This window comes from Haliotis asinina, chromosome 1 (assembly GCF_037392515.1).
Source record: "Haliotis asinina isolate JCU_RB_2024 chromosome 1, JCU_Hal_asi_v2, whole genome shotgun sequence".
Taxonomy (NCBI): Eukaryota; Metazoa; Mollusca; class Gastropoda; order Lepetellida; family Haliotidae; genus Haliotis; species Haliotis asinina.
Genome location: NC_090280.1, coordinates 4748959 through 4767842, shown reverse-complemented (window position 1 = coordinate 4767842; position 18884 = coordinate 4748959). Strand labels below are relative to the sequence as shown.

General features: G+C 42.4%; 1 protein-coding gene across 1 annotated transcript; it reads right to left on the bottom strand.

The window, feature by feature from the left end:
• Positions 1–1188: 1188 nt before the first annotated feature.
• LOC137286586 (protein sidekick-1-like) lies at positions 1189–12101 on the bottom strand. The gene is made up of 11 exons (XM_067818534.1): positions 12000–12101; positions 10756–10912; positions 9246–9388; positions 7822–7993; positions 7236–7372; positions 5903–6068; positions 4690–4826; positions 4107–4293; positions 3493–3629; positions 1925–2214; positions 1189–1323 (listed from the first exon to the last, which is right to left on the bottom strand). Exons 1-10 carry the CDS (start codon positions 12049–12051, stop codon positions 1928–1930), a joined length of 1575 nt encoding a protein of 524 aa, XP_067674635.1. The 5' UTR covers positions 12052–12101; the 3' UTR covers positions 1189–1323; positions 1925–1927.
• Between the last annotated feature and the right edge of the window lie 6783 nt (positions 12102–18884).

Genomic DNA, 18884 nt, shown 5'->3' with positions numbered 1-18884 from the left:
AATGCTGTAGTTTTTGTTAACCTGGCTCAGTGTCAGTGTGTAGCGAAGCGGGTAGAGCGGGATGATTATGAATGGGAACAAGCTACCTAACGTCAGCTGAAATGAGCGGTGACAGACAGCTGACAAACACCAGAACATGCCTGTCAGAACAGGTCTGTCTTCATATCTAGGACGTTTTCAGGACCAATATTCTGAAATATATATTCTGATATTCCTGCCGATGTTGCCATGGTACCGAGAGTTTACATTCCATATCTGTCCGTTACATTCCGCACTCTTTGATCTGCAAGAAGAGTTATTAATCGTGGACGGAACACACATCCCAGTGCGGGTACCTGTATATGTAGGGCCATGTAACTCCAGTTGTAAATGGTTTCAGATCTGTGGAGTATTTCCTTCCTATAGTCGATCGTATTATCACTTATACGGAAGACTGTTGGATAACCGCCTTGGACATGACGCCCATTGACCAATGAAAGAGAAAAAGATGTGCATAACCAAAATATTTCTTGGTGAAGGAGCAAGGGACCGGATGTACATCACCAGATGCAATGTGTTGAGAAGACGTGCAACCCAGAGTCCTTCTCTTGGATGTAGCCAGCTACTAGGAAACGTGAAACACAAGCTTGTCCTAATGACCAGCAACCTCCCACATGTAATTGTCAGTGTGGGATTTTATGTGATTATGGGTACAGGCGCAGTACATGTAACGTATGTACAACACCAGGCCAGTGGGTGCCCTGTTTAGTACAACCGTAGTATCGTGAGGGATGTGATGGAGCGACCCGTCCCTTTTATGACCGTCGTCGCCATGCCCGTTGTTTGACTTAGATATCCATCCATTGCAGGTACGAACATCAACTGGGTGTGCTTTTGATTACGCTTATACGCATTCATAGAGGTGTCCAAACCTATAAACCCAAACTTTTGTCTTTTTTAATTCGACACGTATCACCTCAAACTGATCCTTAGGCGTACAACAAGTGACCAGAGTGATTTACTAAAGGCTGGTTTCTGACTGATCGATCCTTCGTTTGTATTTGTAGCACGAGTAAAGAGTTGTTGAAGCTCAGAGAGATGAAAATCAACATTTGCTCAGCGTGGATTAAACTATCACTGGAGTGGCTTATCTCTGTACGGGTGCAATATTACGTTGATCACGCACCAAACAAATATGTTGCAACCGTCGTGCTTCAAAAATATTTATTACACTGCGAATAGGGTCGAGGAAAAACTACTTAGGTCAGATTACGATCGACGTTGCTCATCATCAGACTGTACCACTAACCCCGTGTAGTTCTGGTATCAAGGTCGATGCTGCTTCTGAAATCAGAGAGGTTGTCCACAATATTGCAACGCAGTAAATGAGAGTATATACAAAAGTGCCAGGAAAGTTTAAGGAAAGTTTTGTTTTCTTTCGCATGCCTTAAGCTTGAATAATATACATACACTTTTTAATCAACACATGCATTCGAAAAAGTGCATGTCGGTAAACATTATAGTGAGTTTGGGTTTTCTCGCCATTGTAGATATGATGACAGGCAAATTATGCATGCACATTTAACGAGACAAGTGCCATCTGGGAACAGCTCATGACAGCAAATTGCTTCGTACATCATGCTTATCCGTGATTTATCAAACAGATGTCCATCACAAGAATCCTGAACGCTTTACTGAGGCTTTGTTTCCACGAGTAGGTGAATGCCTTGAGCCATTATCGCCTAACAGTCGATGTATCTAAGGGACACAACTCATGTGCTTGTAGTGTATGGCGTGTATAAACATGGCGTGGCGTGGTAGTCGGCATTAGTAGAAATCAACATTCAAACTTACAGACCTGTCAAAGGTTGTGACTCTGGCTCGTTCATCCTCCCCATACAGTAGTTAGTTATGTATACAACGAATAACTACAGACTGGCCTTACCTGTCAAACCGTTGTCACACTGACTGACGTGTAGCTACTGGAACCATATTTATTCACGGCATTTATCCTAATTTCGTAGACAGTTGCAGGTTTGAGACCACCCAGTGTCAGTTCAGGGATGTGGTGGTCTCGAGGCATGGTGGGGTGGGTGGTCCATTGTCCGTCATGTTGTCTGTATTCTATGTTGAAACGTTGCTTGGTGTCTCCGTTGTACCCTTTATCCCATGTGATTGTAATGGAATTGGTGTCGACAGCTGCAGCTTGAAGATTCGTCGGTGCCTCTGGCGTACCTGCATGAAACACAGCTGGCGTCTTAAAAACGCTCAATGGAATATCACGCATCAGTTCGATCTACCTTCACTGGAGACGTTTTCATCAGACAGAATTTGGTACATTTCTGATTGTTTACACAGTTTAAGTAAACTTTGCCCCAGTGTTATTCGGTAACTCCTACACTGGGTATAACAAAACCTGGTAGGAGGTCGCATCAGGTAACGACCTATGAGCGTCCAATCAAGTGCGAGATGGATAAACGGATTTAACCAGTCAAACAATGACTACTGTTTACAGTTTTGGTTTCGGTCGCTGACAATGATCTCTCAACAAACGAAAATCCGCAGGTAACACTGATATCTGATCTGCAGTATACACGCTTTTTGGTTTTGGTTACCATTAGCTAATATTTTCGCCAGCTGACATCCTTGAATATTGCCCAAAACGCTTTTTTCAGCAAGGTTTTATTCACTGCTGTGGCGTGATCAATGCGCATCGTCCGGAAGCGATCGTAGGGAAAACAGCATTCGGAATCGTTCGGATACAAACCTTTGCCTGGATAAAAGTTCAAAAGGTATGTGCGAATGTCCACTTTCGCGATTTCGTACGCTGTGCTCTGATTTGTCAATCTCAAAGTTTACCTGATGCGACCTTCTACTTGGTTTTGTTAGACCCAGTTGTGGAGTGTAACGAAAATTACTGTGACTAAGTTTACTTCGACTGATTGTTTACAACGCTGTGTATCTATCTCTATCGGGCCAGCGTTTAACCTACAATCAAAAACTGTCTTACAAGTTCAACAAATCTACAACCATAGTCCCACTCCACCAGTCAAAAACTGTCTGTTAAAGCATGTTCTACGGCTTTTGCCCCTCTCTCACTTTAAAAAATCTTTATATATTCTACAGCCTTCCGTTCATTTCACCAATCAAACTCGATGGCAAAACCGACCTCTCACGAAACCAACTGAACACATCGTTTTTGCGTCAGGGTAAGGGAATAGATTATATGATAGCGTTGACTGCATGGCTGCCACTTGTCCCAAGTGGAAATTTAAGTTGACAAGACACGACGTATGTGTGACCGTGTACATAGGTCACGTGACTGGAGCTGTAGTTTGGGTGAAGACGTTATGCAGTATTTGTAACGTTAGCAGTCATGCAGCTCGTGAGTCAGGTGTGTGATGCGTAATAGGTTATGGTTCTCCAAATGATTCAGCAGATTAAGCGTTTTGATTCTGAAACTCCAACGCCGTATTAAAACAAAATTCACCCATTCACAGTGTTAATACTTACCGTAGACAATCAGCTCAATCTCACTAATCATGATGTTGCCCCCGACTGTACATCGACAGGTGTATGTGCCTCGCTCTCTACTGGTCAGCTGGTCAAGCTGAAGACGTGATCCATCCGGCAGTTCCATCGCGTAGACCCTGCACACAGACAATGGGACAATACCACTGTGCAGACCCTGAATACAAAAGATTGGACAATACCACCGTGTAGAACCTGAATGCAGAAGATGGGACAATACCACCATGTAGAACCTGAATACAGAAGATGGGACAATATCAGCAGGTCCTGCACACAGAAGATGGGACAATACCACTGTCTAGACACTGTTATTTTACCGTGTATAGGCTTTCATTGTATATTGGAAGTGGAATAGGTATATCACAACCGACCACAGGGGCGGAAACATGTAAGTTAGTCTGTCTCACAGTCCCTAAGTCATATTTTCCCCTTCAGCCTAGTCCTTCCTACAATCCTAAACCAATAAATGAAGCAAGTCGACATTTCCTGGGGCGTCTCTTCTCCCGGGATATCCTGTCCAATTTAAATGGGTTCATTTGTTACAATCAGTATCGTACATATTGCGAGAGTAAGAGTCAGTCTAATAACACGTGTACCTGCTGCGTGTGGGACCATCTTGTATGTACGGTCCAATGACATTGTCGTGTTTGTCCACCCACTCGAACTTAGCATTTTGCGTCTGGGTTTCTGAAAGTCCCTTGGATTTGCAATATATCGATGTGGTAGTGTCTTTCATACGCCGTATACTGTCTTCAGCTGGAGTAATAACAATTTCGGGGGGATCTGAAAAAGATGGCATTCGTGTTAAAGCATGTCGAAGCTTGTTAGGCATGACACAGCCCTAAGTTGAAGAAAATGGATCTTAAGGAATTTCAAGAATGTGGCTGGGGGGTCTTGAGAAATGGCGGGACGGACAGGGATCGGACCGGATCGGACACGGTGTCATGTTCATATACATGTGTACACTAACTATTTTCATGCATTATTGCATGTTCCAATGACTTAAGAAAAAGCGTCCATATGTTCATACGTTACGTTTTTTAAATGAACAGCGGATTTTAGTTTGTAATATCTGGTATTTTTATCATACACAGACCGTGTAAATATGTGAAAATACAGATTTGAATTAACTCCAGACAAACGTCAGCTCCTAAATCGGCTTCTACTATAAATGTTTACCATAAAATTCAAGGTTTATGTCTCGGTGCAGGGAGTTTCCGTCGATCCAGATCTGACAGGTATGTGTTGCGTTGTCTCCATTAGTAAGGTCGTCAATGTACATGGTGCTCCCCATAAAACTCTTCCGTGAAAATATCCTGCATAGAGTCAGTGACTTTAGTTAGCGTCGCTCTTAGCAATATTCCAGCAATATCAGTACTCTACTAATGTCAGAGAACACCTGGGAACACCAGAAGTGGGATTCACACACTGTAATCGTCCAGAAGCAGCAATGTCCATCAAAGATTCTCCGACACGAATAAGACATCACCTCACACAACATTTGCTACAATCGTTCAACATCAGTCATGACAAATATAATGTAAAGTACTCTTAAGGTGGTGAAGTCGTTTTGTGAAGGTACAACATGCAACATGCCAATAATAGCAGATTCTATTAGTTTCATGTTTGTTTCAAATAACAGACGTGCATTGCCAGATAAACAACACCGTTAAGACAACAGAGGGATCATTTTGATCTTATGTACGTATACCTTTTACTTTGAAAAAGGTCATGAACGTTAAAAACACGACTAGAGTTTGGATCAATGGATATAATACGTTCAAACTTATATCCATATAGGTCACTACAATTCAGTGAGTGAATGAGTGAGTGAGTGCGTGAGTCACGCCACGAACAATGTCGGTTGCGTAACACAGAGGAAAGGACAAGTAAGAGAATGAAGAGGCAATGCTCACAGGGGATTTTGCGAAACATTTAAGTAAATCCTGTCTCTGCATTCTATCACATACACAAAGCGAACGATCAAAAGAAACAAGGCTTATCTGCTATTTATCATTTCTGAAACAGTCATAAGCGTCTTGGGTTCAACACGTGTACCTAACCTGGTTAGCTGTTCTCGAAACGTCCGTAGCTCTACGAACGTCTTAAATCCATTCTTAACGCACTGGCTACGATCAAAGTTAAGAATTCTTACGGCTACGAACGTTTCGGGAATGAAGGGAAAACAGATGTGGCGTCATTTGATTGTGACGTCACAGTAACCGATGGCCTCAAAATGGTTTGCAAATATACTGCCATGCATTTTATTGATGTGACACTTCCTTGGAAACATCGTTTGATCTCAATAGTCCATGCAAGAATTAGAACAGAGTCAGTGATGCAAAAAGGAAAACATTCATGGTCAGAATGATCGAAACCGCGGTGTTCGTACCTGTTTGTCTTCCTCGGGTCGTAAGAGGATACCTGTATGGAGTATGAGTGCATCCACGATACACTTACATTTTTCGCTCCTGATGGTTTGGTCACCTGGCAGTGCAAAGATATGCCTGTTTGCTTCTGCACTTTTAGAGGATTTTGTGATGGAAAGATATATATTCCTGTAACACAAGCACGCATGTTAAAACCGAAATCTTATCTATTGGACAAACTCTACTTTATGAGGACTGACCTGGTATATATGATTCCTCATAATTCTAACACAGTAGCTTGTCTTCCTATGGGCATGGATAATGAAAGCGATCGTAACCATACGGTGATCGTAACTCTTTCACACGCACTTTAAGATAGACTTACGACAGTCGTAGCTAGACGCTCGCTTTGAGGAACGTGTATACTACTGCACAGAATTTTTCATTGGAACTAAAACGCGGGGACCCGTCAATATCTACTGATCTAACGTAGGTGGAAACATTATCAGATATGTTGACTTCGAGGCCAAACATATACTGGTATGCAGATTCCGACCAATATTAACATATACATTTACCAGAAGAAAGCTAAACGTTGTGTACTACCACAGACTCCGAGTTATCATGCTTCAACGAATTGATCCCGCAGACATTCTTCTTGTGCCCCACTGTACAAGAATCAAAGAGACAACCGACAAAAACACCTGTTCGATTGTGTTCAACGCATCCCCTGCCGCTGTTTCACACTGGAGCGGGTTAAAAGGGATACACTAGCTTGCTATGAAAGCCACGTGCAGTTGAGGATAAAGAGACATCACCATATTCAGATCGCCGTGAATAGCTGAAAAACCTCTGGTGAAGCGTAAAAGAATATCATTGATTGAGGTTCAGTATTCTAAATGCAGAATGTTTACGTCGTTGCGCGGGATGAGGGATTCATTCCGCAGCAGACATATATATCCCTTCCAGACGGAATATATGATCCCACGATCCAATCAGATCTATACACAACTCCCTAATCAGGTGTCAGCTACTCCAACCCCTGCTCACAGATCTGTTAGCATCTGCTCCATCTCCATGACGACGGTATTTCCACGTCAGATACCCAGCCATATATTACGAGCGTTTCACTATGCTATCGTGAAGTACATGCACAATTCAACAAATATTACCGAGTACTGTTTGCTGGGCAGCTCATAAGTTGGGTGAAATAAGTCCCCGAAGATTTTGTTCAAACAGAAAACCTTCGGACAGCCATTACCTACCGAGGTTTCCCAAAGGTTTGTCATTGTCAACCGAAAACCCTCGGAGTCATGTTTTGCCCTTTCTCACAATACATTCTTATGACTGACTGACCGTAGACGTTAACCTGGACTTGTTTCAGCATTGTGAGGCCGCCTGTAATAACGCGACACGTGTATAGTCCATGATCTTCTACCCTGACGTCATCAAACTGCAGACGTGTTCTCAGATGCAGTTGTTCTGTATGGATCCTGCAGCCAATAGAAGACAAAAGAGAACTGTTGAAAACAAACCTGAAACGGTTTCATACTAATATGCAGGTGTTGACAAATGTTTGATGCTCGAAAACGTCATTATTCATTCACTGTACATTGCCCCCGGATCCGTACACGTGTGATGTAAACTCTAAAGTATTAGAAGACAAGATTGTGTGCTAAACAGATTCAGCAGTCGTAAAACCCAAACCAGTTGAATTTAAAGCTGAACAATTGGATCCCCCCCAAAATCTTTTGCGACGCCAAATGCCAGCAAAAAGGAATGCCATGTACTACCGGAAGTCCGAAAGCAATTAAAAAGGTAAAACACGAAATGCAGTACTTTTTGTTATAGATTTCGTCAACATTATTTGAACAAGGTATGTCACCTGTCAGGTGTATGAGGGGCGGACTGTAGGGTGTATCATAGAGAGATGGAAGGTTACCTGCTGGTGGTTTGGTAACGTCCAATGGTTCTGTAGTTTGGATCCAGCCATTCCAGCTTGGTGTCTGAGGCTGAATATCCTACAGCTTTACAGGTGAGAATCAGTTTACCCGAGCCTTCGATTCGCGATATACTGTTGTTTTTACTTGGGTAGATACCGACAACTGGGTCGTCTGAAACAACGGGTCGACACAATAGAATTAGATACTGAGTGATTGAGTAACCGCTTATAACAGTGTCACATTCACACGCCTCGTGCAGAAACCTTTCATGGCCTTGTTGAGTACTTGTTGCCCTCGTGTCTGAGGTTCGGCTAGCGGCCATTGTTACATTATACTGTGCACGTTAGAGTAAAAATGCCAGGCTGACTCATCATCTGCTACTCATCATCTGACAGCACTCTCACAACACCAGTCGGCAAATTAGGAGGTACCAAACATTCAGCACCAAGAACAACAAGGAGTCGGTGGGCGATATGTTTAATATTGTAAATATATCCATCTCAATGTGATGTGTGACTATATATGACTGGCCATTCTATTCTATTCCAATCCATTCGAATGGGATAAGATCTGTTACTCAGCAGCAGGCGTGTCGCGTAATCAACCTTGACATACCTTCAAGATCTGTATTCATTTTTTCTCAAATAATAGTGAATCAGTTTAGTTTTACGTCGCTTTAAGCAGTATTCCAGCCATATCACAGTCGAGGGCAGCGGAAACGGGCTTCACACATTGAACCAATGTGGGATTTGTCCTAGTATAGGCACTTACAGATTATCAAAAGGATCAGTCACGTCAAGGATAAACTCATGTTGATACAGAGACAGCAGCTGTCACAAAGCTGTGACACGCAGTAACCACTGCCTTCTGACAGTTTTACCTTTCTTTCTGTCTGAGTGAGTGAGTTTAGTTTTACACTGCTTTTAGCAATATTCCATCAGAAATGGGAACACATCGTACCCGGATCTTCTAGGTGACGACCGAACGCCTTACCTACCGAGGTTTCCCCACCTCCTCAAATAATAGCTTGTGATCTGACTACAATGCTGTTCATAGCTCCACGTAGTTACATACGTGATATACTGGTCACTGAGCGAGTGAGCGAGTGTGTGAAGGCAGGGTCCTTGGGAGTGAGTGAATGAATAAGTGAATGAGGAAGCGTGAGTGAGTGAGTGAGTTTGGTTTTACGCCGCTTTTAGCAATATTCCACCGATATCACGGCGGGGACACCAGAAAATGGGCCTCACACATTGTACCCATGTAGGGGAACCGAACCCGGGTCTTCAGCGTGACGAGCGAACGCTTTAACCACTAGGCTACCCCACCGCCCCGAACGAGGAAAAGAGGTACGGAGAATGGAGGTAGGGAGAGGGAGACGAGCAATGCGGTTAAAAAGGTAAATGAAACTCCCTTTACTGTTTACCTGAGAAATCCACCCAGATAGTTTTCTTTACAATCTTCCCTGCGATTATTGCACTGCAGGTGTAATTCCCCGTGTCCTTCACGTCATCGCCCCAGTGCTCCCGGAACACCAGCACGTGGTAGATGTCTGAGATTACGAGCCTCCTGGAAGTCAAAGACAGTTTAGTTTATGCAATCATTGAAGCCATTGGATGATTACATGTCATACATTCATCATGCTCGAAGACATTCCAGCACCCTTACAAGGACCCTGCATAACAGACAGGTACATGTCAACAGGACATTCCAGCACCATTACAAGGACCCTGCATAACAGACAGTACACGTCAGCAGGACATTCCAGCACCCTTACAAGGACCCTGCATAACAGACAGTACATGTCAACAGGACATTCCAGCACCCTTACAAGGACCCTGCATAACAGACAGTACACGTCAACAGGACATTTCAGCACCCATAGTAGAAAGGGGCCGTCACGCCGAAGACCAGGGTTTGAATCCAGTCTTGGGCACACTGTGCGAGCCCAATTCTGGTGTCCTCCGCTGTGACATTGCTGTAATATTGTTACTAGCGACATAAAACTAAAGTCACTCACTCATAGTAGAAACTCGTGTAAACTCCTTAGCACTACCAGTTCTCCACTTTTGTGTGTACTAAAAAGGAACCTACAGCCATTTATTGTAAGATTGTCTTGAACCACCACTAACTCTAGTCTACCCGTGTAGGACATTCCCCATACCACGATGCCTGCTCCGCTTTTATCTTCCTTTACTTAGTAAGTTTCGTAATGAAATGGGCAATATGTTTTGGTGGTTTATAATCGATATCTCTACTCATGTGTCCGACACATTGCACGTGCATTACGTGCATGCGCTTTTCATGCATGGTTTTTATTTTTTTTATGACAAACGTTTACAAACACATTTTGGGATACGTTTGCGTACAGTACACAACCACAAGATGATTAACAGGATTCAAACGAAGGAACTGTCTTAATGACGATTGCTGTGATAATATATGGAAATGAACTGATGAAAACGCCCGTTCGTTTCTGTTTTGTTTTAAAGGGTTAATATATTGTGAATCCCGTGTGCATTTTGTGATTTGTTCCCATAATACTTGATAACTAAATTACTTGGTGTAATTATTGAGCGTACAGCTTGACTTTTGTTATATAATTTCGGTGTGTATGTGTGTGTCTTGTGTCTGTGTGTCTCTGTCTGTGTGTGTGTGTGTGTGTGTGTGTGTGTGTCTGTGTGTGTGTGTGTGTCTGTGTGTGTAGGGGTGGTGGTGTTGGGGTTAAGCAAGCGTTTTGCATAACGACATAACGATCCAAGTTTTCAGTAGAAATAAAACTGCAAAATGTAAGAGCTGCATGAGAAAGGCGAGAGGTTCAGGAAACTATCAGGAGTTACGGTCACCCTTCCACTACCTTTCTTTACCTAGACTTGTGACCTGTAGGCTGTGCATAAGACATTATGCCTATTCTAAATCACTAGAAACATTCTTACCTGTCAAAAAATTCAATTACTTCTCCGTCGGGATCCACCCATTCTACCGTAGCCTGTTGTGGGTCTTGAATTCCTCTAACAAAACAGGCTACTGATGACGGCCGCCCCGACTTCCTGAGTCTCGGTCCAGGGGGGTCCAAGACAAGTTCTTGGGCACCTGGCATGAAACATCAACACACAATGTAATATCAGTAATGTGATTGACTGAATGAACCTGGTGTTCGTCGCTTTAGGCAATAGTTCTCTTAGAGGATTACCCGAAGCGTTAATTCGTCAAATTAATTGCTCATATTATTAAATCAGTTTTTTCTACCTGACATGGACATGGAGAAGTCCTGATCTCATGTTTGAGTGCATTTCTTGAAATGAATTAAGGTATGTTAATTAAGTAATGTTTTTTATAAGGAAACTGAATGCAAAACAATAATTCGTTTCGTGTCAGTATTTTATCACCTCGATTTCTTACATCAGGGATACTCTCAACGATTGCTGAAAATAACAATAAACTATAGCAATAAAACGGCTTATCATTCACTTGCATCATCATAAGCTTTGGAACTCTTTACGTCACACACCAGTGAAGATCCGGTCTAGAACTGATCTTCAGTAACATATGCTTGTGGTAAAAGGCGACAAACAGGTACGAGTGTTTAGGCTCGCTGTCGCGTAGATCGATGCTTGTGCTGTTGATCACTGGATTGTCTCGATCTACCCTCGATTATTTACACGACGCCATATAGCTAGAAAATTGCTACGTGAGTGAGTCAGTCAGTCAGTCAGTTAGTCTCAACACTGAAATGTGTTCCATGTTTTCCAGGCATATCAGCATGAGTGTGACGCAGGTCCCGGGAGTGAGACGGAAACCCACGGCCACAAGACCCTCTTCAGGTCCCACAGGAATTCAAACCTCGGGCCATAATTTTCGTGCACCCGAGCATCCAAGTAAAAACTAAGGCATTGGGGCAGTGGGGTAAATGGCTTCATGCAACAATCTTGTGATACACAGCACATTGAACATATGTTGCAAATATTGCCACTTATGACAATATGCCTCACAGCGAGCAGGATAAGATAAAGAGTAATATACTAAGACAAAAACAGATCTGAAGAATTAATCACTTTGCAAATTGCAGGCTACGTTTCAACAACATTACGTAAATGTATATCTCTACGAATACGATACGATTTCCTTGATAAATACTATATGAACACAGTATAATAAATTCAAAATACACTCTGCTTACAAGCTGTCAGATGGGGGCTCAGACATATCAGCAACAGCCATAGATGCGCCATGTCAGCGTCCGACGGGCAAGCTGTATGTCCTGTGGTTAGAGGTTGATGGTGAGTACAGCGTCAAGTAGGATGTACTTAATGTAAAGTGGTGCTGTTAAACGGTGCACTCTTGAAATGTCGCTGAAAGTAGCACAGAACGATCGCGTCAGGGTCAGCCATGTATGTGTATCTTGTGTATGTACATGTAGTCAGTTGAGGCTATGTCGAACATCGGATAACTCATTGCAAAGTACTTCGCCTAAACGTGGCTAGACGATATAAACAAGATCGCGGTTTTCTTCGTGTTCACTACCTCTGCCATATGAGGTAGTCATCGCAAAAACTACTAATATGTCTATGTCGACAACCAGTACTACATATAACGAGAACTAAAAAACAGTCAGTGTTCAGTACCGTCTCTCAGTGGTGTGATAGTAAACTGTGCAGCAAAAAGTAATGTTATATACAGATTCTCTCAGAGTAGTGCTCACTGCATATAAACAAAATATAAAGTTGCCAAAGATGAACCCGACAGTTATGATAATCTTGCATCCGTGACGTTGCTCATGACGTCCACAGCGCCGATGAGGTCAGTCCCTTGCCACTGCCCACGGGGTACCGTATGGAGTTACGATGACCACCAAAATGTCCAGCAACAAGGTTTGTCCAGTCACTATTTCCAGAATTCAGTTTCGAATATAGTTCATTTCAGGTGACCGTGACATAGGGATGTTTGACGCAACCTACCTGCACTGTGAAGGCGTGAGATGTGTCTGAAAAAAAGACTAACAATAACACCTACAAGCACCAAAGGAATGATATAAGGATAACACTTGTATGGTGTATTTACAAAGTTTACATATCAATACTAATACTAATAAATGTCATGACAGATGACAGGTCCATGTACCTGCCCCCTTTACATGTATGCTAAGTTGGAATAATCTATGATGTTCTACAAGCTTCCAGATTACCCTTGACCCCAAACCGCCATAAAACAACAACATACACACAAAGCATCTTGACCCCTAACAGTGTAGTGGCTTTGAATGATACCATATACGTTACCGTCGTTATCAAGGTTCGTGTTTAAGTACAAACGTATTTAAACATATGCACAATCACTAATTATAAGTTATTCGTCATGAAGGTATGTGGAGAATGATACCCAAGCTCGTGTGCAGAAAATCTTTGCAAAATGAGCATATATATAGTTGTTTAGACAGACAGACAGGCAGACAGACGGACGGCGGTCAGACAGACGGTCAGACGTCAGACGTCAGACAGACAGACAGACAGACGGACAGACAGACGGTCAGGCAGACAGACGGACGGCGGTCAGACAGACAGACAGACGGTCAGACGTCAGACAGACAGACAGACAGACGGTCAGACAGACAGACAGACGGACGGACGGACGGTCAGACAGACAGACAGACGGTCAGACGTCAGACGTCAGACAGACAGACAGACGGTCAGACAGACAGAGAGACAGACAGACAGACGGTCAGACAGACAGGCAGACAGACGGTCATCGCCATAACATATGATGTCTGCATTACAACTGACCACTCTATATATGCGCATGTATTTTTCCTCCAAGATTAAAGTAGACTTTGGCCACAATGTGTGAAACCATTCTACAGATTCAGTTCCAGCGCTGGAAAATCAAGACCCACAAACCCTGCTATTCAACCAAGCAGGGATGTCGCCAGTGTACTTTAGATGCGTACACCCATAACATCTTGTAGAATAACGTCGTCCCTCGCCCATATTTCAACTTATACAGACATCTTTGACAGCTTATCAGAGAACGCCACAACCTGGAAAATATATCTGTGCTCAACTGAACTGGGTTTACAAAGGGCAGTTTGTTTGGTTCTTGACTTACAGCTGTGTGGGTATACCACAGTCCCATATTTAATCAAAATAGTGAGTGAGTGAGTGAGTTTAGTTTTACGCCGTACTCAGTAATATTCCAGCTATATGGCGGCGGTCTGTAACAACATGAGCATCGAACTTCACAGTTGTCCTCTGTAAACCACGCCAGTGAGCCTTACCACTAAAAAATCATAGAACATAGAACAGAGGCACTGTAAAAGTAATTATAGAGCACGGAGTAATGGCCTTTAATGGACATCGCCGCACTGAAACGTGATCACACTCAAACACTGAGAGTTGAAGGCCATTTATATACATAATGTGAATGATATTAGTCGTTAATGAGAGGGGGGAGAGAGAGAGGTGGGGGGGAGAGAGAAATAGAGGGTCTGACCTTTAGACTAACGGTTTGTCCCTGAAGATATGGTGGCTGGCTCTGGGTGTGGAGCTCAACCCAACAAAAGTACAAGAATACTTGACTGTAGAGGTGTAATTCCCAATACAGCGTGTTACATTTCACCAGTTTCTAAACAGGATTGTGTATGGATAATAGTGGTCTGTAAATAATCTCACAGGGACTTGTATCGCTTAGAAACAGCGCTCGAAAGACATATGTGTGTATAGACCCTACCCTAGTAGTACATACAAGTCCCTGTGAATAATCCCGTGTGTGTTTGGGGGTGAAACTGTCCCTGTTCAAAACTCATGCAATCATTCCTACTTTTAATAAATGTTACTTTTGGGGGGTTGCCCAGTGCCCAATTTTAATTTAAAAGGGAGTTTGGAAATAGCTGCTTTATGATGTACATATCACAATACACAGCTAATGCTGACTAAAAGGCTGTTGTAAAGACGTGCTACTTTTTCCACACTGGCTTTAATGTTTGTAATGTTTGATGTGGGATATTGAGGTAGAGATATACTGCATGGTCTCCTGTCACCCAGTGTAATATTCATTGTTTTATCGCCCTTTATCACCTGCATTTACCTATCCTAGTGTGTTAGCATGGTTAGTTTGATGTCTTAGGTATCGCGGTGTGTCAAAAATGTAAGTTAATATGAGCTGGATTCAGTTAACGATGTGGATGTCTCTGATTTATCAAAACGTGACCTGTGACAGAATGAGTGTAATACTTGGATAGTGCAATTACAAACTTTACACATCAGTACTAATTGCTGCAAAGGAAATACAGCACAAAACGTTGAGGCAGTTTCGTTTCAAAGGGACGTGTAGAGGTCAAGGTTAGAATTGATATTCATTAACCTATGCTTGTGAGAGTTGATCAACAGGATCGGGTGGTCAGACTCTCTGACTTGGATGACATCGTATCCCAAATGTGTAGGTCGATGCTCATGATGTTGGTCACCGGATTGTCTGGTCCCAACTCAATGACCGCTGCCATATAGCTGGAATATAGTTGAGTGCAGTGTAATACTTATAAAATATGTTTGGAAATAGATCTTAACAAGTGTTGTTACCAGTTAAACAAACTTTATGAAATATTGTGCTACCATGTGTAATGAAATTTATTGTATTTCACAGACCAATGCGGCACCCCCGGCAACCCGGCCATGCCCTCCCTACTGTACCCCAATCTGGACATGACGGCCATGAAGGCAGCCCTGACATGTTAGTATGATGTACAACAAATCCGACAGGCTGTTCTCAAATTCTTTATCTTGTCCCGTGAGTGTATTAAGCTCATGTTGGATTCACTTGAACACCCTGATGTAAATCTATAGTAAATCTACAACACATCCCAGATTAACTGTGTTCATTTTCTTCTAAATTCTCCCAATAACTAAATCTCAATTTAACGTGATCATATTTTGAAATTATTCTCATTTTTAAACCCACACTGTTTTGATGGTAACCAGGTCACAGCAGTTTTCTCAACTTGGTTTGTCAGAAGATGATCAAATGTGTTAGCTTTTCATGATTTTAAAGTTTATTTGAGTTGAAAAAAAATACATGCATTAGTATTTCTTAACGTTATTTTCATACGATGACATAGTTACATGTACATCTGTGGACATTTGTTTTCATGCCAGTGGTTGTATACATGTCATCGGTTTTCATATGGGAAGCTGATATTCTAATGCTATTGTTTTTGTTTAATTTTTGTGGATCTTATTTTTTTTTTTGTATTTCTAACTAATCGCAGTAGCTGGACAAATACATACCTCTTTTACTGTCAAAGATTTTGAGTATGCAAGTCTAGCCTTGTATTATTTTCTGTTGAGCCATTTTGTATATCGTACATATCAGCAGAACTTCCTAGAACTGTGTTTCATACAAGCGGTTAAAGTCACAAACTGCATTAAAACTCTTTTTTTTCCATCAAATATGGCTTTTGGTGTAGCTTGTTGAATCTGTACACTGAAAATTGAATGATTTCCTCATTGCATGCTAACTTCCACCCTCTGTATGACGGGTGGCTTCTACCCTAACGAGGCACTGCTCCTCGACACAATGCAAGCCTCCGACGCCACCCAGCTACAGAGACTAATGGAGTCGATCCACACCAAGGACTTGAGTCTCATCAGACAGAGTGAGGAGATCCAGCAGATCTACCAGCTGCTGGAGAGGAATGATGAGGAGATAGAGCGGACACACGAGGAGTACCACACAGAGCTGAGTCGGGAGCAGACACGGAGACGCTGTGAGATGCAGGCCCTCACTGCCACAGGTCACAGGCACAGGTCATCCAGAGACAGGGGCAGAGACACGCCCAGGTGGAGCGGGACAAGGATGACCAGCTGGGATACCAGAGAGAGGAGCTGGACAGGAAGCAGAGGGAGCTTAACAGTCTGGCTGTGGAGAACAGGAGACAGGTCGAGGAAAACAGGAGGATGAGGAGACAGGCCAAGGAAATGAGGAAACAGGCTGAGGAGCTGGAGACACTGAGGCAGCTTCTGCAAGGTGGGTTCTCAGGGACGGTTAAATTACATGGAACATTATTCGTTCTTCATCCTGTGTTTTTATTAAGGTGTTAGGTGTTTTGTTTAACATTTATTTACCTTTCACTTTTCATATCTGTCTGTATACATTAACAGGAGACAATCAGTTAGTTAATTATGGATTTAAGATTGAGCAAGATGTGACAAGTGTTGCAGACTATTCCAATGTAACTGAACGCTTAGTAGGAAACACTAAGATGGCTGATAATGGAAACACTCACATGGCTGTGCATTATGTGACAAGATTTACATGTACTGATAGCCTTGTGTGTGCACTGCTCAATGAATCAGAAGAGCAACATGAAGTCGGTTACTGCAATTCAATATAATAATATACATCTATCCCCATTAACTGGATTCTTTTTCTTTATTATTTATAAGTTCTGTGAAGATTCTGTATAATGATGTTTTCTAATACATGTCTCCATTTTATGGATGATTATAATGTCTCGAGAATGTATCTGCCCCACCAAATTTATAACACCTGAAAAACTATCAAACCATTTTGTCTTTCTGTTCCTGCCATTATTGGCAAACTCTGGTAAACATGGTCAGTCTATGTCCTGGTAATGGGAACAATTGTTTGCGCACAATTTTGGGAATCATGGCCATGAAATCAGAGCATCTAGAACCTCATTAAACTCCCAACTTGTTTGCCCAGCAGCTAACAACATAGAGAACAACAGCAGAGCAGTCAACAATGCTGCTGCTCCGGATATCCCTGCCGACCCTGCCTACGCCCGATGTGAGGTGTGTCTGGAGGAGGAGGCACAGTGTCTGTTGCGTCCGTGTCGACACGTGTTGTGGAACGCAGTGTGCTCCACACTTCATCTAAAACTCACGCCCATCTGTCGGAACAATGTGTGTGACTGGGAGATCATGTATGTGGCATAGATAGATGCTCCTATCTCAGAAACTTAGTGGCAGCTAGTGTCAGGATATCATCAGGACTTGGAGTTCACCCAGGATACAATCTTTATCTTCTACAGCAAATCATTAGTTGCTATGATGTGCTCATTTATTTTGATATAATATGTAACTGGGACATCATGTATGTGTTATGGACATGTGTGCAGGTGTCAAAAATGTAGTGGCAGCTAGGTGTCTGTTTTGTGCCCACCATGCTCCTCTGTCCGAATATCATCTTAACTTGGGGATCCAATGTGATTGTCTACAGACATCACTTCTTACTCTGCACCATGTTCTGAGTTGCTTTAATCTGTACGTTTGTATATTTTTGTTTTCTTTAGTAAAAATATGTTTGGAGAAATAGAACTGATATCTTCTGCCAATATATACCATCTATATATGTTTGATCACATGTACTATTGTACGTTAAGATCTGTTTAGGTGCCATATATTCTGTGTGTCTAAAGACTTTATCAGTTTATGTTATTTATGAATGTTTTCTTTTCTTATTCCATATTGTACAAACTCATCCACTCTAGAGACTTTGAATAGAATTGAGGAGATTCTCCTGGAAGACTCACACTTTTCTTCCCTGTTTCTCCTCCTGACTTTGTGTCTACAGAGCTGCTGGCAGCTCTCCTGTCTGTTTTTGTCCTTATATAGGATCTCTTATATGCCTTGTTGGAAGGAAGAGGGGGGAAGATACTTCAACTATTAGCCGTGGTTTCCCTTAATCTGTACTTTTGATCTAGTGGAATCTCAGTAACTTTTAGCAGGAATGCAGGTCCTAAACCGTTTGCCTTGTAAATATATAAGTTGTTTGTGTTCATTCACAATGTATGCATATAGGGCTTAAAGTCTGCATCCAGTTTTGCTGTTGCCAGGGATTTGTTGGTCTGGTCTCTAAACTTTAGTCCTGTGTACATTATTCATGGCTGTGATGAAGATGATTATTTTAAGGGGGTCGCCCATTTCGTTTGGGGAAGGTATGGGTCACCAGGTTTGTACATAATGAAATTAAAAATTATGGGAAGGGGTGGTCATTGATTTCGGACATGCAGGGGAATCATTTACTTACAGGGGTTCAAAAATTGTTTTAAAAG